At 39.1% G+C, this 25,763-nt stretch overlaps 1 protein-coding gene across 4 annotated transcripts in view; it reads left to right on the plus strand.

Annotated features, from left to right (window-relative positions):
- Positions 1-25,763, plus strand: part of atrnl1a (attractin like 1a) — a 293,068-nt gene that overhangs the window by 70,289 nt on the left and 197,016 nt on the right. For all 4 annotated transcript variants that reach the window (XM_088086416.1, XM_088086417.1, XM_088086420.1 and 1 more), the window contains 5 exons: positions 5,327-5,514; positions 10,078-10,291; positions 11,132-11,323; positions 23,059-23,307; positions 23,487-23,624. In XM_088086416.1, the coding sequence (XP_087942542.1) occupies positions 5,327-5,514; positions 10,078-10,291; positions 11,132-11,323; positions 23,059-23,307; positions 23,487-23,624 (981 nt within the window). The remainder of the gene's footprint in view (positions 1-5,326; positions 5,515-10,077; positions 10,292-11,131; positions 11,324-23,058; positions 23,308-23,486; positions 23,625-25,763) is intronic.

The following is a 25,763-nucleotide window of genomic DNA, read 5'->3' on the forward strand; positions in this document are numbered from 1 at the left end:
GGTTGGTGTAACCTTCACAGTCTTCCTGACGATCATCATCCCCGTAGTGAATAAATATACTTTTCTAAGCCGTTACAGAGTTCTGTGTTCAGTAAAACATCCAGTACCGCAGACTCGAGCAGCTCCAGAGTATTTGCATGTTCCCACACTAACTGGCTGCATATAATCAGTGATCTTCACAAATAAACACTCTTACATCCATGCAGGCATGTGCACAGAGAGGATTAGCATACATTCATACTCTCCGCTCAGCTGCAAAGGGAAGTAGGCCAATTAGAAGTGTTTATTCTGAATATGGATCCTTGGCTGGTTAACAAACTCCAGTCCGCACAGTCCTCCGTGCTCCGCTTCACGCTGCCACGGAGCCTTCAGCTAGAGCTGCTCTCAGGTTGACTTTGGTGCGAGCGTGACTAAAGGCGAGGAAATGCTCCTGCTATTTGAATCCACAACTGATCCTGTTGGCTAGCCGTGCGAGTTGGAAGTTTGCGGTAGCTTTAAGCAGAGGGTGGTACTGTGTTTGCTCCCTTTCTTCTGTCCACATCGAGGCCCGGTAGCCTGGTAGCTGCACATCCTCCGACCTTAGTATGAACTGTTAGCTGGCTCTGTTGTTCAGTTGAGGTAAATAATGGCATTATTATAATCTCAGAAATAACGGTTTTGGTAATGTGCAGGTCTAAATGAATAATGTGAACATCCATTTGAAACCTGGACTGACATCAGTTTTCTTGTGCTGCGTTCAGACGCCTTAAACAAGCTTTGAAAACTGAGCAAAGTGGTTTGATTTCTTATGAAAACGAAGGGAAAAGAGAATTAACCAACTTGACAAAAAAATAAAATAAGAATAAAAAAAAAAAACACACATTACAAGAAATGTTTTTAAGGAAGGATTATTAGAAAATAATACAAAATGAGGGAAAAAAGGCTGAGAGAAAACTTCATAGTTTTTATATTTTATTTTTTGCAAATAACACAAACACACTTAGCAACAGGACAGAAAGGTCAGATCAATGAGGATGACAGAGGAAAACGGTTAGTTAAGGTAAGTTACAAATGTGATGGCATCAGAAAAAGCAGCTCACAGTGCAAAATACTATAATATAATTCTGTGTCCCATTAATTGACACAAAATAACAGTAACAGCAAGGGAATACATTTTTTAAAAAAGGTTATCCTTAAACTATACAAAACTATATTTATTAAAAAAACTATTTTTTATTTTATTTTATAACTAAATACTTAAATATTATATTAAAATAACATTGCAGAAAAAATACATATTTTTTTTTAGCACTTTCTCTAGGTAAATCTTTTTTTTTAAGGTAATTTTCTTGTAACTTTAAACATCAAATTACTTTTGCATGGCATGAGTAGTCAACTTTGTCACGCTGTACCGGTGAGTCTCGGCTTGCACATTATGTCTCAGTTCAGTGTTAACAGGTAGTGACGCTGCCATTCAGGACAGGTCTTTTTTTAAGGGTCACTGCCCGATAAATGGTGATATTAGTTTGTATTTTTCTGTGTTTCTGAGTCCATTAGTGCGACGAGAAAAGAAACAAAGCTTCTGTATTTTCTGTGATTTTTCTGTGACGATACATTCGCTCTCTCAGTGAAGTTACGATGATCTGCGGTAATGGAAACGAGCTCCATCGCCATGGCAGCTGTGGCCTTTTCCTCAGACACCATGTTATGACTAATTATCCTAAATGGCCTGACGTGTTTATCTCTGCTTTTACACAAAGACCGTAACCTAATCTTTCTGTTTATTTTCGTACTCCTTCTTTTTTACCCTTTCATCTGTCTTTCTCCTCTCCGTTTTTGGGTTGATTATTGCCCCTTGCTATTGCTTGTGGGGAAAAAAAATAAAGAAAGCAGGTATTTTCTTTTCTTTAGCATGAAAAGGTTGGTGATGGAAGCCATTATGGGCCTGTGAATGTAATCAGTCCTGGAGTCCAGAATAAACAGCGGTGCTCAGCGGAGGCAGAATGACTTTTTCTTCCCTTTCATCCCGGCTAATTGAACGGCCGCTCTGCTATTATAGTCTCGAGACACAACCGAGCGACCCTGATAAGAACAATGAGTGTGTGTATGTGATTTTACGGCTCTGCCACTCTTACTCGGCCTTTGTCGAGACTCTTCAGTCGCTACAGATATTCACTTTTCTTCATCCCATGTGTAATTTATTTTTATCACCGATGAGTCAGGTCAGTGCAAAGCCAGAATGTGATGCTGTGATCTAAAATAACAGCATAAATCAACAATTACATCAGCCTCTAAAATCAGCCCAACAAGAATTTGTTATTTTTAAAACCACATTAACCACATTTCTAGGATTTGAAGACATTGGAGGCTTAGCCTCTGTATTTATTTTGCTGCCTTTTCTTTACTCTTTATTTGTTGTGATTTTTTTTCTTAAAAATGTTTGGTTTGTTTTTTACTTTAAAATTTTTGGCCTTTTTTTTTTCCCTTTTTTTTATTATTATTATTATTATTATTTTTTGGTCATTTTGTCTATTTTGATGCAATATTTTTGCACTCTGCCACCTGATTTACCCCCAGAATCTTTTTATTTTAGTTTTTCTTTTATGCAGTACATTTAGTAATGTATATGTATGGACAGATTATTAGACCCCCTAATAATTATTAGGGACTGTTCTTTATTTGTTAGAGGGGTGGGGCTGGTGCAAAAAAGTAGAATGCATGTCAAATAATCCTTGAAGCACTGGGGAGGGACTTATGGGACTAAAAACATTTTTGGTAATTTTTTTCTTTGAAAAGTTTTGGTGATTTTTTTTTCTTTGAAAAAAAGACAACTTTGAAAAAAGAAAAAAAACTGATGCTGTTTTTGTCTTCTTTAAAAAAAAATGTAGTTTTAGTTGTTTTTTAAGTTATTGTTAAAGAAAACATGCCTTCCAAAGCCATGGGCCAGCCATAAATAAAGATAGCTAAAATTACACAATTTATTAATGCCACAATCTGTAAAAACGTAACAGATCCAAATTATCATTAGATTTTTACATTTTTGATGGTCCTGAAACACATGTGGGACGAATGCTTCATGCATGTCCCTCAAGTCACTCAGGGAGGCTTGAGGGAAAATATTTGTAGTTTTGTATATCTGTTTTTAAAATATTCGAGGCTGAAGCCTCTGATGCCCAGGCCTAATAACTAAAAGTTTTTCTTGTGAAGCTCAGACTAACTTTAAACTCCAGTGTCATTCCTCTCTTGTCCACTAGTTGCCCTCAGTGAGTTTCCCACCTTTGCAGGTCACCTGACTCTCCCCCACCTGCATACCTGCCCTCATGAGGCACAGTCTATATAAACCAGCCCTCCAGCAGCAGCTCCTTTCTGCCAGATACTCCTCCTGTGTTTTTTTAACTCCCTCCTCACATTTGTCTGTTTGGATTTGCTGGTTTTGCCTGCCTCCTTGTTCATTAATGAAGCCTGGTTTTCCTCCACCAAGTAAACATTGTTTAACCCCTTCTGCGAAGTTTGCTTCTGACTTATACTGCCTGAGTTACACAGTATGCAGTCACAAGCTAAAGCTAATCATTAGCATTTAAAAAGCTAACTGTAGGCATTGTTTAATGTACTAAACATCACAAGCTACAGCTAATTATTAGCATGTTAAAAAGATAACTTTAGCCATGGTTGCATGTTGCTAAACATTACAAGATTAAGCTAGTCATTAGCATTTAAAGGCTCATTGTAGGTATTGTTGCATGTTAACATGCTAAAGATGGCAAGCTAAAGGTAATTGTTAGCTATTTAAAAAAAGCTAACTTCAAGAAGTGTTGCTTGTTAGCATAGGGTTCCAAACATTACAAGCTAAAGCTTGTCATTAGCATTTAAAAGAAGCTAGCATTGTTGCATATTAACACACCAAACATCACAAGCTTAAGCTATTTATTAGCATCTTAAATAGCTAATTCAGGCCATGGTTGCATGTTAACATGGTAGACATCACAAGCTAAAGCTAATCATTAGCATGTTTAAAAAAAGCTAACTTCAAGCATTGTTGCTTGTTAGCATAGGTTACCAAACATTACCAGCTAAAGCTAATCATTAGAATGTAAAAAAGCTATTTATAGACATGTTAAACATGTAACCATGCTAACCACTACAAGTAAATTAACATAACTAATCATTAACATGTTTAATTTAACTGTAGGCATGATTACATGACAAAATAACCTACTGAACATGACAAGCTAACGCTGATAATCAGCATGTAAAAAGGCTTAGTCATGTTAAAAGCTAACTGTAGGCATGTTAAAATACTAAACATAAAGCTAATGATTAGCTTTTAAAAATGCTAACAGTTGGCATGGTTGTATGGTAACTACTAAACATGACAAGCTATAGCTAATCATTAGCATGCATAAAAAAAGTAACTTGAGGCTTCACTGCTTGGTAACATACTAAACATCATAAGGTAAAGCTAAAATGCTAACTCTTAGCATGCTTGTATGTTAATTCACTAAAAATCACAAGCTAAAGCATTTATAAAGCTAACTTGAGACAGAGATGCTACTTATTAGCATTTTATAAGATATAACCTTAAGCTAGCCATTAGCATTTAAAAGAGCTAGCTTATGCTTTGTTGATTGCTAACATGCTCAACATCACACACTAAAGGTAATTATTGGCATTTTAAAAGGCAACTGTTGGCATAACTGCATGTTAACATACTAAATATCACAAGCTAAAGCTAATAGCATTTACTGTGGCCATTGTTGCATGTTAAGATAGTGAACATCACAAGCTTAAGCTAATCATTAGCATGTTGAAAAGCTAACTTTAGGTATGCTAACATGCTAGACATGTTTGAGGTGTAATTATGTGCTCAAGCTAAATATCCTCTTTATGTAACACATTAGATAGACATTTTAAAGTTTTTTTTTATGTTTTAAACAATGTTTTCCATTGGTCAAATGTTTGCTTACATGGATCAATATATTTATATTGATAAGCCACTGTACAGTTCATAGCCTCACTGATGTTATAGGCTTTTCTTTAAAACCTATTCTGTAAATTTTGCAAAACTTTTTTGACTTTAGACAATGATTTCCATAGTATTTCCAGTAATATATTAATATACTATCAGTCAAACTTAACAGTTTTCACCCTAAATATGGAAATCTAGTCTGTTTTTACATTTGCCATCAATATTTTTTTTAGCATTTAATCAACATAAAATGATTATACAGATGCAAACAGACACAATTTCAACTGTAGTCTTGTGTTTTATGTTATGTGATGACTAAAAATAAATGTTAACTCAGATGTACTGTAGTTGTGAATACAGTGTGTGTGTCTGTGTGTGCAGGCCAGCTGTGTGGGGAGGGCTGGCACCACGTCGGGGAGGCCTGCCTGAGGATCAACTCCAGCAGCGAGAGCTATGATAACGCTCAGCACTACTGCAAGAACCTGGGAGGAAATATTGCCTCTCTGCTCACAGACAAACAAGTCAATTTCGTTCTGGAAGAGCTGCAAAAATACCAGCTGCAAGACAAGGTGGGTGGTGTAAAAACATAAAAATCATAAATAAAAGAAATGAGACAGGACTCCTGCATGCTAACAGTGATGATGAGGGCTTTTTATTATTTTCCACTCTGCCTTTTTAAACTGCTGTCGTTTTTTCTGCACACCATTGTGCTGCAGGACATTTATGATAAAAGTCAAACTTTAAACATTATGGCAACATCATCCTATAAAAAATGAGTTGGAAATAAGTAGTTAGAAAGCATATTACAGGGTAATCTATTCTGTTTATAAATGGAGATGACAAAGTTGCATTTTTCAAATCACTGTGCATTTTTGCTTATTTTATTATTTATTTACAATTTGGAAATGTAAACATTAGTAACCCCTCCAGCTGAGCTCTCATCACCACTGTAACACCATTCATGGTTGGGATATTTCCAGTTAATTTTGATATAATAGCTTATTCTTAGTCCCATGTTTGAAAGAGTTGATGGTTGCTGTCGTTCCTTCTGATCATATTGGCAATCGATTCATCCGATCCAAGTTCTACTTTACTTTGACAGGCGTTTTAGGGTCGTGTGTTGGCCAGTATAGAGAGAAGGTGAATGATAACAGCAACCAGTATCTCTTTCTTCCAGGGGCAGAATTAATTTTTTTAAGGTTTGGGGGAAACTGGTGCAGACAATAATCCTTCAAAGGACTCTTATTTTTCAGATACCTCACCCTGAGGTAGAACAAAACTATTTTTCATAATTTTGGCCCCTTCATGAAATTGATGGTTGTAAAAAAAAAAAAACACAGCAAAAAGCGTTGAAACTGATCAATAGCATATGTTGTCCCACTCCATAAAAAATAATAGAATAAAGCCACCCTGAAGGTCGTGGTACCTGCTTAACTTCACCTTCCTTTGGTAAAAATTTGCACTTATATCTACCTAAAGCAAGATGAATATCAAAATATGTACAACTAGACAAACACTTTTATGAAAGAAAGTTGCTTTTACTTTGTTAATATGATGGTAGTTTGGCACAGTGCCAGAGCCATCAATTTTTTAGAAATTTCTTGTCTTTTAGGTCATTGTTGTTATGTATAGTTTTTTTTTTATCTTACTCCTCTGCATGCCTTATAAATTGCCCCTCTGGGAGTTGTATCATATTGATTTTTAACTTTGCACAAAAAAATTAACTTTGTGCAATAAAACAAATTGTAATATGTAGAGAAAAAAATTATATATATTCTAAAGTATGTAATGTAAAGTGTGCAAAAGAACAAAAAAACCCCAACAAAATACTTTTTAAAATTTCAGACTTTTGAAAAATATAAAAAATACAATTTTAAACCAGTTAAACTCTATAGAGCACAAGATTTTAAGATGTATCTTTTGTTAAGGTGCTCATAGTAGACAAGCCAAGCTCCACTGTAATAGATGATATGGACTGGATTAATATGCAGTTCCCCATGCGTTTATTATGACATAATGTAAGCTATATTATGCTGCTTCTGTGACATTGCAATGTTTTATACGATGCCAGAATTGCTACTTTAACATTACCATAATAAGTTATATATTATTCAACATCACCAAAATATGTTATTTATTATTAGATCCCAATGATGATAAAAGTAATGCAGCATGACTGAATGTCAACATTTAATCAGTGAAAGAACCCAGCTGTGTGGATTTCTGATGCCATCAGAATTTGCATATGATAACACTGTTTTCATGTGTTAAAATCAGAACTAAGATGCAGAATCAGGTCATTTTATATTCAGATCAATATCAAAGTCAAGACTTGTCAAAAGTATTTTCGCAGCACCACAAGGAGAGTTTAAATTTCTCACCAGGATATTTCTGATGTGGCTTCCAGGCGAAAATATAAACAGAATTAATCCCTTTTAGCCCACCATGAAACGCAAAATCAGCTTCATCATCACTTTTCATCATAGTAAACACAGATGTCTGGAAAAAAAAAAAAAGAGTGACAGGATGCGGATGTTTAATGTTTCGCACGTTCACTCTTTAAACGGCCGCTTTCCAACGAGCTGTTTACCAGATCAATCAGCTTTTAAACAGATTGAACTGTCGACTCGGGATGTTTTCGGTGGGAATGTCATCTGAGACGCCGCCACGTTTGACCACTCAGGCTCTCTGATAAACGTGCAGCGTCAGGAGGAATGTGAGCGAATGTCTGAACTGAGAGGAAGAAAATTCAGGGCAGTCTCGTAGAAAAGTGTCAGTTGTTGTAGATTTACAGTTTTTTAATCTCTTTTTGATGCTTTTAGGTGATGATGATGATGCTCAATCTCCTGTGCTGTCTTTCCACTTTTCATTTTTTTTAAATCACATCAGCATGAATTTACTTTCTCTGCAAACTCAATGAGCAGAAACCACGCAGAGCTGGAATACAGAGCTGCTGTGTTTGTGAATGAAAACACAGACACAGTGCAGACGTTCAGCCGCAGATACTCGGTTTGATTCGCTGAGGGGCCACTTCTTCAAAATGACGTGAGGCCGGGGGCCGGTCACAGCAGCCCCAACATGTTTTTAGCATTTTAGGATGTTTTAGGATTTAAAGATTATTTTTTGGGGGGCTTTTATTGCCTTCAATGCACAGGACAGTTTAAGCGTGAGAGGGGTAGAAAGAGAGATGGGGCGACATGCAGCAAAAAGGCTGGAATCGAACCTGCGGCCGCTGCAGCGAGGATACAACCTCTGTATATGGGACGCCGCTCTATCCACTGAGCCACCAGGCGCCCCGTGTTCTAGGATTTGAGGGCATTTCTAGGATTTTAGGGTATGTGTTAGATTTCAGGATGTTACTCGGATTTAAGGACGGTCATTTCTATATATATATATATATATATATATATATATATATATATATATATATATAATTTTTTTTTTTTTACTGTTCTAGGAGTTTTGGACATTTTTAGGATGTTACTTGCATAGATGTTTTTTTTTAATGATTTTAGGACATTTCTAGAATTTTGTGACATTTTTAGGATTTGATAAAATTGCTAGGATTTTAGGACATTAGTGTCTTAGCTAGGACGTCAGTCGGGAGGTGCGGGGGATCCTCCACTGGCACTTTTTTGATAAAAAAGCTCTATTTTGATGCTGTTTTATGCACTCTGGCACCTTATGTATACTAAAAGTGCAAAAACAATTCCCAGTGTGAATCACTTAATTTTTTTGTGGATTAGAAAATGTTTGGGGGCCACCCGGCACTCTGTCAGGGCCCAGATTTGCTCTGCGGGCCGTAAATTGAGTTTCACTGGATTCAGCCTTTTGCATGTTTGTATGAAACGAATCACAGCTGTGGGAAAATACTTTTACTGCTTTCATCACCATCATAGGCCTAATTAAACAAATGACACTTGTTTTGTCAGCAAATAAATCGGATGTTCACTGAGCCACACTTCACACTTTAATGAGAGTCCCTTTGGGGAATCTTTACTGAATTACTTAATGCTGTGAATCTAAAGAGTGTCTGCTTTTGTAACAGTTACAGTCATTTGCAAAAGGTTTGATTTAGGATCCGTTTTCACGTAAAACAAGATAATGTTTGTTATTCAGAGTTGCCAGCTGTGGGACTTCTGGCAAAGACAGACGACTTCTCAGTGGTTTCACTGTGTGAACTTCAGCTCAGCTTTGTTACACTTTAACTATTTTCACGCAGGTTTTTTCCTGCTTACTTTAGCTCATTTGTGTTCCCGCTAATTTGGGTTTTCAACGATTCTAGGACGCTTTCCGTGTGCACATGAACTTCATACAGTTAGGGCTCATTATTTTCATTTTCTGTTTTATAAAAGAAAGCAACAAAATAAACACATTAAATTTAGAGAGTATTATCTGCTGTTTATCAGGATTAATTTTGGTTTTTGCCGTTTATTTTTTGAGATTCTGATCTGCGGCTTAAATCATTGCATTTTCCCCCCACTTTTCTACTTTTTGTGTAACTGGAAGGAAAGTAAACTACCATGTTTTGCCTGATTTTTCTCGGGTTGACTTCACCTCTGAAATGCTGCTTTAGACCTGCCACAGCTTTGTAACAATACCAGCCTGCCTGTCCTTTCTCTATTAATACTGCTAATAATAATAATAATAATAATAATAAATAATGATAATAATTTTTGTACAGCACATTTTATACTTAAACTGCAGCTCAAACCTCTTCCATGCAAGAGTACTAAAATTGAAAACTTAACAATATACACAAATGAATATATTAAATATAAATAGTATTAAATATAAAAAAAATATATAAACCCCCTACAAACATAAAACCCCTCCTCTTGCAAAGGTATTGAAGTTAACTTAGATTCTGACTGTGACACCAGAACAGCAGTACGTAACCAAAACCTTTTTTCTGATAAAATATTGAAGAAAATTATCAGGTGACATTTTTACTCTCTACAGCGTATGCTAATATATGGTGTTTATCCATTTGGTGATTTGAATTTTTCAAACTTTAAGGCATATATTACCGAAAATTTACATAAAGTATAATATTTGCAATCTTGTGTGCTAAATCCTACATATCTCCTTTGGCTCTTTCTCTAACTCATGAGTGTCTCTGTCCCCTGCAGACGTTATCTCCCTGGGTGGGTCTGAGGAAGATCAACGTGTCGTACTGGGGCTGGGAGGACGCGTCGCCCTTCACCAACACCAGCCTGCGATGGTTACCCGGAGAGCCCAGCGACTCGGGCTTCTGCGCCTACCTGGAGCGAGCGCAGGTGGCCGGTCTGAAAGCCAACCCCTGCACGGCCACCACCGACGGCCTGATCTGCGAGAAACCTGCCGGTGAGACAGAATGAGTGAAGGACGGAGAGGAGAGGACATTATTGAAGAAATAGTTAAGAGCGTAAAATTCACCGTAGGCACCGTACAGCAAACTGGCTTCATTTCCTTTAAAAACATAGAAAAAAGGAAATTTGATTTTTTTTTACACTTATTAATGACCAACATGGCAAGAAATGTCCCACAAATTGTGAAAAAATTAATAAAAAGTGACAAGAAAAAGGCCTGAAAATTTGTTTTTAAAAAAAGAGGATTATTAATAAAAAAATTTTTAATAAATATATTTTTCTAGGTCATTTTCTGGTTTGTTTTTGTTTTTTCTTTTTTTGTGTGGGCTTATTTTCACTTATTTATTTTTTAACTTTTCACAAATATCTTTTCTTTTTTTGAGCCATGTCTTGTTAAGTTGCTTATTCAAAGAAATCAAACCAATGTGCTCAGGTTTCAAAGGGTTAAATGAACTCTTGGGCCAAAACAAAAAGTATTAACACACGAGACACACCAAGAAGGATTACAGTAATTAGTTCTTTCACATTTCTTAACTTCACTGATGCTTTCTGTGATATTAAAATGGATAAACCTAAAAGTAAGAAAACAAAAGGAAGCTGTATGAAATGAATCCTTTGCTCTGTGATGCAGCAGATGAAATAAAAAAAGACACAATAGGTGTTACAGCATTTACGTTGTATTACATTGTTGTGTCGTTAACTAAATCAATACAGAAAATGCCAAAAGAAATAGTACTTGAAATTGAACTTAAATCTTTCTTTCATAACTCAATCTCACATCCTGTTTCTAAAATGTGAGTTTCTGACTTTCCCCCATCTTTGTCCCTCTCCTCAGGGAGCCCGCAGAGTCAAAGTGCTCGTCCCTGCAGGACGCCCTGCTCTCTGCGCACCAGCTGTGCCAACTGCACCAGCCAGGCCATGGAGTGCATGTGGTGCAGCAGCACGCAGCGCTGCGTCGACTCCTCTGCGTACGTCATCTCCTTCCCCTACGGACAGTGTCTGGAGTGGCAGACGCAGGACTGTGCAGGTGAGACCGCGCGGTGGGGTGTTAATGAATGAATATTCATCAATTTTCAGAATTTTAACCCTTTAAATTCCAGGTTTCTGTCATGTTGCCACTATGTTTTTAAATGAAAAAAAAACTTTTAAAGTACTACATGCAACTTATATATATATGTGTGTGTGTGTGTGTGTGTATAAATATATATATATATATATATATATATATATATATATATATATATATATATATATATGACTCAGATCAGAACCAAGATTCGATATTGACAGTATTTTGCAGCCCCAGTTACTCTCTACATTGATATTTAAGTGCATGCAAAATATTAATTTACTGTTACATAATGGACGTTTCTTTTCTAGTATTACTTTTTTGGAAGATTTTAGTGCTTTGTCTGTCTTTTTTTTAAGCGTATAAGTTGACAGTCTGGAGAGGTCCATGATCTTTGCTCACCAAATTAAATTCTCAGTGCTTCGATTTGCCAGCAGCCATGTGGCTAACTTTATCCTTATTTGTGACTCAAGTGAGAAATCCTGTATCAGCTTTCAGCAGAAGCACATTTGTCTTTTCTGTAATTAACAAAGGTCAGAAAAATCAGCTAAATTTGTTAGAAAAAGTTTGGAAAGTGTTTGCAATGTGCTGTTTGCCCCTAATAAAACCTACGTTTTGTTTTTTTTTTTAAACAAAAGAAAATAAGTTACAAAAATGATGTTTTTAGACTAAATATGGAGGTGTATTTTGAGGTGTCAACAGGAAAGCAAGATGAGCAAACAGTTTTAGGATGCGATTGTGTCATTTGATTGTGAAATAATGTTGGATGAGAAAGCATAGACGTCTAAATATGTGAGCGCTGATCATCTACAGATAGATAAATATACAGATAAATGGATGAGGGGACGTTTAGGACTCCACTCACACCTGTGATGATGCTGCGATGAGTAAGTTGTGTGAACATGGAGTCATTATAGACTCCTATTGATTCCTGTCTTATCAGCAGTCAGGTCACTGCCTCTCACGCACACACACAATGACACAAACACACACTCGACAGCGAGGCGGTGCCACCTCTCCTGTAGCTACAGGGCAGAAAATCGATCAGCTACCATGACACACGACTGACTCGATATGAAGTCCTCGCTGCCGTCTCTGAACATTCCTCTCGTATTAACACCTCCCAGGGGACGCAGGAGGTTTTTTCACTGTCACCTCTGCTTCTCCACGCGGTTCTGATTGTGCACGTGGATGTGTGCATGTGAGGGACAAGAGATCATGAGCCATGGAAACAGACAAAATGTGGCAAAGCTGCCGTGTGCTGCTGCAACCTTTCAGATTTGCAGTTTCTGATTATTTCTGTTGTTTTTTAAGGTGACATGAAGGGATTTCCTGCCTAACTGCTGAAAACTCATGCCTGTCCGGCTGCCTGCCAGCATATAATAACAATGGTTCTGTCAGAGCGCGTTTTCATGTGACGCTGTCCAGCCGTGTTCCGGTTGGACGCAGAAGGTGGAATTTGGTGTCATGTTGGTACGCTGACAGAGCGGCACTATTTCACAAGTTTGCAGTGAGAAAGTTCTGTAATTACTTATGATCTGTGAGCTGATTGGTGGCTGTGTTGCTGATTTGCAGCTTCAAATCAGAGTTGAAAAGCAGCACTTTAACCGCAGTCATTGTTTCAGCCCAGAGCAAACACGACAAAAAGATGTCACTGCTCAATTACGTCTGGAGAACGAAGACAGTTCTGTGTAATAGACTGCAGTTGGGTCGTATAAAAGAGTTTCCTGTGGTGGCATGAGGACGACTCTTCACTAGGTGGGTTTCCATTAACCCTAAAATTGCACAAATTGAAATCTGAATATAAAACACGCCTCATGGAAACATGTCAGTTTTGAAAAAACTGCAAAAAAGTTTTTACACTTACGTGAGGTGGTTTGTCAGGCGCTTTGAAAAAGCCACATTTCACAAAAATGAATTGGAAACACTTTTTTTGGCTTTTCCAGGTCACATGATGCTATGTCTATGTGCTTGTCAGTAGGAACTGGCTCCCATGATGCAGCAGGAGCTACGAGAGCTGTTATTGCATCACATAACTCTGAGAAAGTTGAGCGGATCATCTGGAAGTTTTGAATCCACAGTTCCTCTGTGAAATCGTGGACTATCAGCTCCCAGAAATCCCTCATACATAATGACGGCTCGTGCGGTGGCTGCAATAGAAATAAAGCTGCTAATGTTTTGAACATCCATCGCCATGGTTACTGGGATGTTATCACCAGAGGAGAAGTCTCATAATTTCACTCAGTATAAACGCAGTCATCTGGCAATCGTGTTTTATTGACATTTTAAAAATATTGTTTAAGTTTTGCACAAATCTAAAATGGAAACTCGCCTAGTGATGATGATGATGATGATGATGATGAAGATGATGATATCTACTTTGTAATTGCATTGGTATTGATTGACAGGTTGTTGATGCAGCTGTTAGGAGCTAAGCTCCTGGTTTGCGAAGTTATCACTGCAGTCAGTCTCCGTCCCCAAAAGCAGGAGCTTATTAAACTCAGCTTTCTGTATCTTTCTATCTGCGGAACAATAATGAAAAATCAAGCGCCAGCAGTAGCAACAGTATAGATGCTGGATAAACATCTGAACGTGGGCGTCTGCGGTTACTGCTGCCTGAAATACACCAGAAGCAAACACTGACCTCACGAGCTATGCAGAGAGGAGCTGATCCGACAACATCTTTAATTTAAACACTAATTTACAGTTGCCATATTCGCTGCCGTATAGCTGCAGGTGCACAACCTTTAGGGAGACGCTGGAGGCGGAGAGGTGGGAGGCAGAATGAAACTCAAAACTGTCACATAAGCCAAAGAAAGTCCATTTTATCAGAGAGAAGCTAGAACGGCACAATTAGGCCGGGACTGAAAAATCTGCTAACTATCAAAGGAGCTCCAAAAACTTCCAAATCAGACTGCTGGGGCAACACTGGAGCTAATTATTGCAAGAGTTGAGGAGTGTGTAGTTAGCCTCGAGCCGACATGAAAAATGGGAATGATACACAAAGCCTCGGGCCAAATTTATCCGATAAAGAAATGACCCAGTTCAAATTGGATCCTCAGACAAGCAATAGTTCTTTTGAGAAAGCAGCTACCAAAGCTGAGGTCATGAATCCTTCAGCTGCAGCCTGCAGGCCTGCTTTCCAAAAAACAAGGCACCATTAATCCATAAACAAGAGAAGTGAAGCAGAAAGTTAAACACAGAGAGTGATGGATGGTAAAGCAGCAATAATGCTGTGACGGAGAATTTGAAATGTTTAATATGTCAGATTCTGAATGCCATACTTTGAGCAACAAATCTACAAAAAAGTGTCAGAACAAAAGCCTCCTACACACCTTCTGCCACCAAACTGAGATATGAATAATAAAAATGGAGAGAGGATGAGGAAAAAGTGGCATTATGTAAGCTCCGAAGCTAAAACGAAAAAAGGGAAAAAAACAATCTTGGCTGGCTAACAGTAGGCTGGAGAGCTGTCTGCTCTCAGACTACTGGCACCAGCAAGGAATAATAATCACCAGTCACTAGATTAAAAAAAAAAAATCTAAAACTTTTTGAAGCTGCATCCTTAACTCCTCCAAAACAAGAACACTTTGCTACAAATTGACTATTTGTCAGACAAAAGACAGGAAACAGCAATAAAAAGTTTGGACTCAGGGGATACTTTGACTTTTTTTCTGCCAGAAACTTGTTGAACTGCAGAATAAAATACACCTTAACTCTTCCAAATGAAATATTAGTGACATTAAAAACAAGCTTCGCTTCCTTTGGTTAGTGAAAAAGTATTTTGTTTATGTTTGTTGTCTATCTGTGGCTATAGTTTGTTATTGGTAATTTGGAAAAAAGCAAACCGATGCACACAAAAACTTTACTAGTCAAAAGGCAAAAAAAGGGCTCAGTTATCACTTATTAATGCACCAAAGTAGAAGTGACGTTTCGAGCAGCACAGCTCATTATCAGACTAGAGTGACACTGCAAGACATACATTTGTGAACAGTTATGTGACCAATAATGTGAAAAGTACGTTTCAAAGTACATCCATAAATAAGTACATAATCACATGTAAAATTCATTAAAAAAATATACAAGTGAACATTCAGTGAATTTCCTGCAAGCCCATTTTTGTGCGTAGTGTCTAAAAAAAAGTACCAAGTATATACACAAAATAAGAAAATAAAAATATAAATCTTTTCTATGTTTCCAATTTTAATCCTAACCATCCTTGGCAGCAAGTGCTTTTGTTGCCCAAATATAACCACGTGCAGTTTACATACAAACTTAATGCAAACATGCAAATTCATGAATTCCTGCTAAATGGCCTGATGGACGCGTTGGATGCAAAAAATGTGTAATTTGCGTCTTCACATCTTTGCATCTTTACGTTCATTGTGCAAGTTAAAATTTTACAACTTGAGCAACAATTTTGCTTGACGCTGTCTCTTGTCAGCGTTAAGATCTGTTTGAGATTCTTTGCCGTTACTGAGATCCAGAAAAGAAAGACAAACTATGTCGCTGTCAGGTTACATGGTGAGCTCTGAAAACACGTGTCTTTGCAAGCTATTTTGTTGAGTTTCTTCGTAGTGAAATGCTCTGAGTAATAAGTTGGTCCTTTATTGTGGAAAGTAAACGACGGTGGGCGTGTAATATGCTGCCGTGACCGTCTGATTAATGATAAAGAGCGTCTTGTTCACTCTGCTGCAGAGCACAGAGCCTGCGTGTTCACATCCAGCTGTTGTATTTCACTGAAAACCAAGTTAGCCGTTAGCGGCCTCTCCAAACTAACGCAAGCACAACAACAGCTATTGAGGGCGAATTTTTGCAAGTTGCAAAATAATACAGAAATACTCCAGTGGCTGTACACGAGCGAGTAAAGCAACACAAACATTTTTATCGAGTTTCGGTGTGAACACAGCACGAGAAACACCTTCCTGTCTCACTCAGACCAGTGAAAACAAAGCCAGCACTACTACTAAAACTGTCTTCCTGTCTCGGATTACAGTGTACAGATGTTTTATTCTTTTGTGGTCAGTAACTGTGATTTGATTGTGGTTTAAATCTCACACACACACACACACACACACACACACACACACACAGAAGGAGGTGATTTGATGGTTACATTGTTGTATCTGATATTGGTTTTGCTGCACAGAGAAATATTTTTTTCTCTGAGGCAATCCTCACCAGATGCGTGCGTGCGTGCGTGCGTGCGTGTGTGTGTATTTTCCTGGCACATGTCGTCTGTCTGCTTCGTTGTAGCTCCACATGCTCGGAGCGGAGCGAAGGAGAAGGCAGCTTATGGCTCCTATACTTGATGTATTATGTATGGGGGCCTGCGGCTCCACGTGCTGCTGGCTTCAGCGCTGCTAACTGTCAAGTACTGTAGGAGCAAATGGATTACACAAGATGAAGCCAGACGATACGTGCTATCCAGGGACACCAAATATCAAACCCGGTGTGATGAACAGAACGTGGCGCCGAGACGATTGTGCAGAGAGAATTTTTGATAAGATGAAAATTCCCCCAGCGGGAACCAGCAATCCTTCTTTGCTGCGACAAGATAGCCGAAGTTCCTCAGAACATGTGACATGTGTTGTGTTTAGGTATCCTCCAGGTTATTTATGTCAATGAAGAATCTCTTGATTTCAATAGAGCCATATATTTTGGGAAGATTTTGGAAAGGTGCACAAATAGAGAAATGCATGTGGTGGATGTCTATATATTAGTCCAAAGGATGCTGCGCTTAATGTTTCCTGTTGACAGAACTTTAAAAAACTTTAAAAGGCTCTCAGTCTCCAAGTGACGACGGCAACTCAGAGAGCCTTGATGCAAATTTTTTTTTTTTAGCGAGTGATGTTTTGTGGCGCTGGCTGAGATGCAAACACGTCTTTCTGGTTTTGACCTAGTTTGTGTTCATCGTCTTTCACATGAAGTTGATAGAAACCATACAGATACGGTGTTTCCCGACTTTGACCAAAGATGGTTTGAAAACTGAGTAGATTCTGTTTATCAAAACCTCGTTCTTTAAAACTCAACCAGCATGGCTGTAGGTACTAAAATGTATCTGTTGACTTGTAACTTTCCATCTTAAGGGGATAATTCGCCCATTTTGAATCAGCTTTGTATCACACAACACGGTTCTCACACACAAGGTGCAGCTCTGTCAGTGACCTTCTGCACCTACTTCTGATGTTTTTGGTATCCTTCTGCATCTGCCGGAGACATTTCAGGATGTTGTTACTGTGATTTAAACAAATGCACATGGTGGGATCATGTTAACACAACAGCAACCATAGCAACCAACTCCACCATCAAGATGGTTTGGGGTTAGTCATGCAAGGTTTTAGATTTATTAGTCAGTTTTTAAAAAGTTTAAAAATTGTGAAGTATATGCAAGTTTTTGCATCTCTCTGCTGCATAGACGGACAGGTTTTATGTGAGGAGCCTTTTATAACTCTAACATACTTCTTTAAGTTCATCAGTCTCACAAATGAAGCAGAGTTTTCCTCTGTACACGTGTTACATTTACCAGCCGTTACTCATAATTCAATTGTAGCAAAGTGCAATAAATGGAAATTAAATTACAGTTATGCCTCTTCTCTCACCTGCTGTCATCAGTACAGGAGTGTGTTTACTCTGCTGCAGAGCTGCAAACACAGGAGGTAATAATCATCCTTTTTACAAGAAATTAGAGGAACATTAATATTTAAGCAGTGTAAAGTGCATAAATCATTAGTTTCTGTATTTTTATCATTGCCAGTGTCCATGAAAAAAAAACCCAGCCAGAAGTCAGTCAATAGTTTAGTACCATGATTAGATCACATGTTGAGTTTTTAATCATGAAATATGTTTTCCAGCCACATGTGAAATCCAGGCACCATCCGAGAGAACATTTGCTCTGGAAACAGCCTGGAGGTAATGTCATGCAGTAGCACGAGGTACAGCTGAATCTTTGCTGCTGTTAACTAAAACTAAAACCTCGTAAACCCTGCAGGCGCAGGACTACATGAAGCAATAACCTCTCTTAATTCTTTCCATGTGGAACACAGATGAAGCCAGATAGGTGGGAATGCTATTAAAGAATGAGCTCAGGCAAAGATAACATAGCAGGTAAATTATATTATCTACACACAGTTATATAAGTGAACATCTAACGCTTTCCATGCATGCAGAGATTGGTCTCTCGCTTGCGTGTGAGCTGCTTTTACTCGTGTCATTTAGTGTCCTCGGGGCTCGTTTCATCATAAATGTGGCATGCAGACAGATGCCGGAAATATTTGATCTATTCGCTGTCACTGATTTTGACATGTTTCTCAAATGAATCGCGGTCCAAAGCTGCAAATGCATATTGCAATGTGTGTTCAGGGAGGCAGTCTGTGTGTGGAGATTAACTCTGCATCAGAATATATTTAAAGGTATGAGAGCGATCATGCAGTACTCTCTCTAACCTCACAGTCTTCATCTTTCTTGCAGCTCGAGTTAACTGACTGAGTGTTTACACCAAAGGTTTAAAAACCAGAAAATAATACAGTTTCTCAGGAAAGTGATACTGTGCTTGGTGCCTGAGGTAGCGTGCATGTGCAGCATATTTTTTTTCTGGCTCATTTCCCAAAATTGGTGAAGATTGGAGAGGAGGTAAAACAAAATGTTTTGCCAGAGATTCAAAATAGCACTAAAGGTTGCAAGGCTGAAGTCAGCATGACTAATATTAATAGATCCATCTTGATCTTTGGCATCCAAAAAATCCAAAAAGGTCAAAAGTTTGTGAACTTAGCTTCTAGCTTTAGCAGTGTTTTAGGACAGAGGTGCTTGAAGTTTTGATAACTGAGGGTCAGTTTAGAGAGTTTGTACGATTGAGCAACCCCCTGCGTCTACTGATGACGTCGTAGGTATCCGTCTGTGTCAGCTGTTTACTCTCCTGGATGCCGTTACCGTGATGTCAACAAATGCACACGGTGGGATGACGCAGCCCGTTACCGTGAAGCATCATGGACTGTCATGATGGTTAGGTTTAGGCAAAGGAGGCACATTGTAAGTGAACTCAGGACTTCTGCACCAAAGTTGTTTGTGGGACTCATCCGCCTCCCCACCTGGTGCCCTTTAAGCGCACTCGTGCTTCTTATATTACGTGGTTACCGGCAGCGTTATTACCTGACGCTGTCGTTCAGCGTTTCATGCATATGCAAGCAGATCCATCTGGACGGGTTTTTTTATTTTTGCTGCCTGTGTGCATTGCATGTGGACGCTTGCTGTGCCATCTAGTCATCTACCAGCTACTGATAACAACGCCACCGGTTCTGTCCGAGCGTGACCTCATCTGTAGCCGTCTAGCCACGTTCTAGTTGGACGTGAAACTTTGCTTTTGCCGTCACGCTCGTGTGTTGAAAGTACTGACAGAGCAGCGCTATGTGACGAATTCGTACTGGGAACGGGCAGTCTGTTGATATGCCTCTGCACCAGTGACATCCGTGGCCGAAGACGTAATGTTTATGTTTTGTCCGTCCATACGTCTATTCCATTCTTATGAGTGCTGTATCACAGAAATGTGTTGATGGAGTTTCTTTAAATGAATTGGTTACAAACTCCTGTTTATTTCTGTTTCAGCTAAACATGGAAGTAAAATATGTTTCTGAAAACTTTGTAGGAGAGAAATAGGCAGTACAGTAAGATAATATTGATTAACGTTCGCTCAGGGCTGCCTAGTTTTACCATTTGATCGGCTTCGGTCTGGTCGGATTTTACAGAGGCAGATTTACAGCCTAAAGTTCAAACAACTGCCCGAGAGCCAGCCAAACCCCGCCGGATGTTGTGTTTTGGTATTTTTCTGTGGGGGGAGAATAGATATCTAGCACTCACTCAAGTTTACCACACTTTACTGACACATACCACCCACACTGTTATGATAGAAAACAAAAACACGAAGCTGGTTGAAATCGTGAAAATGTCCCTTTAATAAACTGGATCCAGAGAACAGTCCAGTCAGGCGCAGACAGGTGTTCATGTTAATGTGAAGCAGAGAGCCGTTGAGCCAACCCTTTCTGAGCAACACTCGGTCATAATGAGTGAAACCAAAATTGTTCTGGCACTGCGAGTCTAATAACTTGACCTGGAGCGACACAAAATGCCTGCCCAAAAATGGGTGTAAATTGGATCTATTCAATCAAAGAATAATGCAAAGAAGTGCATTTTATTAAAATGTTAAGGTTTGGCACATGAAAAGCGAGGGGCTCACAGAGAGAGGCTACCAATTTCCTGCCATTGGAATCATATTTGAAAATGATAAACAGGCAGAGTATATTTATTGGATATTAAAGTCTGCTCTTGGGTATGTAAATATGTGCTTTTTTGGCGGAGGGAACCCTACGGTGTGGTGGATTAGGGATAGTCTGTTGAACTGCGTCGCTTTGAAATATTGACTATAGTGGAGATCCAGTGGAAGAAAGTAAAAGAAGGCAGAAACACACAAGGGGAGAGACAAAAAGATGAAGAAAAAATAATAGCGTTCAATTCTTTGTGATTTCACATGTGCCTGAAGTGTGTTTAAAGTCAGACACAAAAAAAAAATCCAATGAAATCAAAATGACGGGAAACGAGGGAGAAGAGCGGCGAAGAAAGCGGCGCTGAAAGAGCACAAGAGAGGAAGATGGCTTAGTGAATAGAGAAAAAAAAAGATGCAAAAGAGGAGGATAAAAATGTGGCAGAGAGGAGATAAAGAGTGAATCTGAGAGAGGGAGAGGAGAAGTTTGTAATTATAAAGGGGGAGAGAGAACAAATGCATCAGCATCGCAAGAGTTGAATAATGCAACGGGGGAGCTCGCAAACACACATACAGAGGACAGCGGGTGTATTTCAAGCAGCTCGCAGGGACGCAGAGAGAGAAAGAGATACATGTTCAGCGAGAACATCTGTGGCTTATGGAAATGGCTCGTGTTCAAAAGAGAAACAACTTCTGGTGAAAATGCAAATTTCACTTGACGCTGCATTTGAATCACCTCGCCGGGTTATAAGCAACAACACCTCGGATAACTTCTCTCAACCTTTTGGTTTCTTGTGCACACGCCAACAGAGTTCTACCTTTTTTGTGCGAGTGTGTATCCCCACCCTCGCTTTGTAGACCAAAATTTATTATGACAGGAAGACGAGTTGAGGACGAGAGCAAAACAAGAGCGAAGGATTCAAAACAAGCTGTAAAGTTAACTTTGGAAGGCCGGCCTCTCCGGAAAAAAATAGATAAAAAAAAAGATTTCTTATTCTTGTCACATATCGCCACATTCAGTCAACAACAAAGGGCTCCGGCATGGAGATTTTGTTTTCTTTTACAAGAATGCCATACCATAAAAGAAATGTGTCATTTTTAATTTGCACCAGTGAAGTGTTTCTGAATGTCACATCCACTTTATGAATACAAATGCATTTCTGAAAACGTGGAATGGTGCAGGAACCAAAAGTCAATTTCTTTATAAATGTAGAGGGTCAAAGAAAAGGTGAGAACAAAAGACGCTAAGTGTATTAGAGGAGGTAGATTATATCACTGGAGGTGTTTATTGTGTTTTTGCTTTGCTTGAAGCTCTTCGGATTAACTGCAGTACAGTGTGAAGGACGGACTGTGGTCAAAATATGCTTTACTTTCAACGTGTGTTAAGGACATCTTCTATTCGAATGTCGCAAAAATAAAGATATAGCTACTGTTTACATTTGCATAAGGAAGGTAGTATCAAAAAACAGAATGCCTGCCAACTTATCAAAGCTGATAAATGTCAAAAAAGGTCTGTGAGGAATTAAATGCAATATTCAGAGATTGTTCAGTCACAGTGTTAACTTGTGAAAGTGAAAGAGTGAAATGGCAAGTTTTTCACAAGGTGGTATTTCAGGTGATTTGAAAAAGCCATACTTCACAAAACTGCAATGGAAAACACTTTCTTGTCTTTTCTAGGTCACATGATGCTATGTCTATGTGCTTGTCAGGAGGAACTGGCTCCCATGATGCAGCAGGAGCTACAAGAGTTGTTATTGCATCACATAACTCTGAGAAAGTTGAGCGGATCATCCGAAAGTTTTAGATCCACAATTCCTCTGTGAAATCGTGGACTATTAGCTCCAAGAAATCCCTCATACGTGGCTGCTCCCACGTATAAGGGGCTCGCCTACGTGGCCTTGGATTGGAAATAATGATGGCTAGTGCGGTGGCTGCAATAAAAATAAATCTGCTGAAGTTTTGAGCATCCATCACCATGGTTACTGGGATGTTATCATGTGAGGAGAAGTTGTGTAACATCATTAAGTGGAAACACAGTCATCTTGCAACTGTGTTTTATTGACATTTCAAAAATATTTCTTAAAAAAGCCCAAAAAAAGCCAAACAAGCACAAGCAAAAGTCCAAAGAATAAAAAGAAAATAAAGAAATAAAATATAATAAAAACAAAAAGCAGACATAAACACGCTTGGACTGGATTTGCTGCTTGAGAAAGATGAGTGAGGACAGTAAACATAGAAAGATGGCAAGTCATTTATTATGTACTGATTAATATTATTGTTTATTAACTGCCTGCTGGCCACTTGTAGAGTATCCCTGCTTTAGTGCAACAGTATGAGTTTGTATTTGTGAACAAAACCAAAAACAACACACTTCATCTCACTTGTCTCTAACTAGTTTCTCCTTTTTTCCTCCTCTGTCCTTCTTGTCTGTCCTCTGCAGCCCAGAACTGTTCGGGTCTGAGGACGTGTGCAGAGTGTTTGGAGAGGACGGAGTGCGGCTGGTGTGGAGATCCCAGTAACACTGGCAAAGGTGTTTGCATGGAGGGGTCCTACCGAGGCCCCCTGAAGCCCGCTGGCACCAGGGCCGGGCCCCGAGACCGAGACAGACTGCGAGACAGGGACATGTTGCTGGATCAGAGTCTCTGTTCGTCTGATCGAGGATACAACTGGGCTTTCATCGAATGTCCCGGTGAGTGGACCACCGAAACAGATGGTCCGAATTCTGCCACTTGGAACAATAAAAACAAACAGAATCTGTCGGCATCTCTTTTATCAAAAAACTGAACCGAATTTCATGAAGTGCATTATGTGTTTGTGTGTGTGTGTGTGTGTGTGTCTGTCTGTCTGTCTGTCTGTCTGTCCTCGCAGCGTGTCAGTGTAACGGCCACAGCAGGTGTGTGAACGGCAGCGTGTGCGAGCACTGTGGAAACCTGACAGCAGGGATGCACTGCCAGAGCTGCATGCCCGGTTACTATGGCGACCCCACCAACGGAGGCAAATGCAACGGTAAGTGCAAAGGTCACAGATCTTTACTTTGTTTTATGCTTATTTATAGCTGCAGATTTGTCCTCATCCTTGACCCTTTGAAAGCTGGAGCAAAATCACTTCTATTTCGCTGCTTTGAGATGCCTTTCACAAGAATTTGAACTTTTAAACTCTGAGCAAATTGGTTTGATGTCCTTCAAAGTCATGGCAAAAAAGGCAATGCACAACATGCAAGAAATTAGTAGATTTAGAGAACTTTCTTTTTTTTAAAGCTAGTGAAAATGTCCAGGAAAAAAAAGAAAAACTATTTAGAATAATGCTAATTTTGTATTGTATTTAGAGTTTTTAAGCACTTCAACTTTTCATTACTAATTAAAAACATATCTAAAAAAAGCTAGGGAAAATGTCCAGGGAAAAAAACAGGAAAAATACATATTTATAATTATAAAAATGTCATAATTAAAATGATGCTACAGAATTGTTAGTTTTTACAACTTTTTTCTTTTCTTTCAAGTAAATAAAAAAATATTTTTTAATCATGATTACAAAAAAATCATGTGACTGAATTATTATGAATTTTTTAAGCACTTTTCCATGTTATTTTTGTCTTTGTTTTGATTCATTGGTTTTTTAAATTTTTTTTAGTAATTTACTTTTTACTAATTTATTGTAAATTTTGCAGTCATTTCTTTGGTTGCTTATTGGGTTTTAAATTTTTTTTTTAAAATAAATCACTTTGCTCAGATTTCAAAGGGTTAAAGCTATTGCCCCCGCGTGTTGCTCTTAATTTCTTTTATGGTAGTGAATTAAAAAAGGTATAACCTGCTGCAGAAATGTCCAAAACAGTGTAATGGACACAAACAACCTAATGGGGGCAGTGTTTAAAAGCTGTGGGTGAGGGCTTTGTTTTGTTGTTTTTGTGTGGTGGAGCAGTGAAAAGGGAAACTACGGGTGTTGTTTGGACAGCAGTGTGTTCTGAGAGAAGCACGGTGCATGCTGCACAGAGGTGCAGGCTGCACAGAGGTGCATCCATGTTTTCCTGGGTGAAATCTGCCTGTCAGCAGCTTTGTTTTTTTTTTTTTTTGCGTCATATGTTAATAATCACAGCAAATCCCACAGCTGCAGTTGTTAAGGACAGATTATGTGCGAGCGTGATGATAGAAAGCAGAGATGGGATGGTGCGTGTGATGTGGGGGCTCGGGGGGGTTCGATATGGGCCTAAAAAACATCAGTGTAATAATGAGTGACTGACTGCTGCGGAGAAGTGAGAAGGAGGCGCAGTAACATCAGTCTCGCTGTGACAGATGTGCGTTTTGGCTTGGCGGCGGCGTGACATTAAATCGCTCTTAATCATTTTCTTATTTCCTGAGTTGACTGGTGTCGCCGTCCCTGGCGGCTTTTCGCAACGAGCGTGGCGCTGATAGATGCACGCCGCTCGTCGCCTCTGTGCAGGACGGCCTCTCGTGCTCTTTCTCTCCTACGTTGGCCTCCTTTGCAGTATTTTTTAATTCTCTCCGTCCTCTGTCTCTCTTTCTCCTGCTGTCTTTAACATCACCTGGTCACAGTGTCTCAGCTGTCTTTGTCCACACAGACTCCATTCTTCACCTTTAATGCCTCCTTTCCTCTGATGGTTCATGATGGTTCTCCTCTCCTCTCCTCTCCTCTCCTCTCCTCCTCCTGCTCCTTTCCTCTCCTCTCCTCTCCTCTCCTACTCCTCTCCTCTCGTCTCCTCTCCTCTCCTCTCGTCTCCTCTCCTCTCCTCTCCTCTCGTCTCATCACTTCTCGTCTTTTTTATCTCGTCTTGCCTCGTTATGTCTTACAGTCTCGTCTTGTCGTCTCCTCTCATCTCATCTCTTCTTGTCGCGTCTGTTATCTTATCTTCTTTTCTTTTCTTTCACTTTTTATTTACTCAACATTTTTCTTTCCCTCATTTCTACGTCTTTCTCTCCCTCTCTACCTTTTCGCCTTTCTTCCTCTCCACTCACTTCTCTTACTTCCTCCACACTTCTGTCGTTCCCTCTCACAGTTCACAGAGAGTCTCTGTGTCATATTTCCACCCCTCCGTCCATCCGTCCATCAGTCCACTCATCCCTCTTCCTCTCTCCATCTCTCTCTGTCTCTCTTTTCAAAGAGGACCAGTAGATTTACCTTGGGCTAAAT

This window comes from Plectropomus leopardus, chromosome 13 (genome assembly GCF_026936395.1).
Source record: "Plectropomus leopardus strain MGB_pleo_1.0 chromosome 13, ASM2693639v1, whole genome shotgun sequence".
Taxonomy (NCBI): domain Eukaryota; kingdom Metazoa; phylum Chordata; class Actinopteri; order Perciformes; family Serranidae; genus Plectropomus; species Plectropomus leopardus.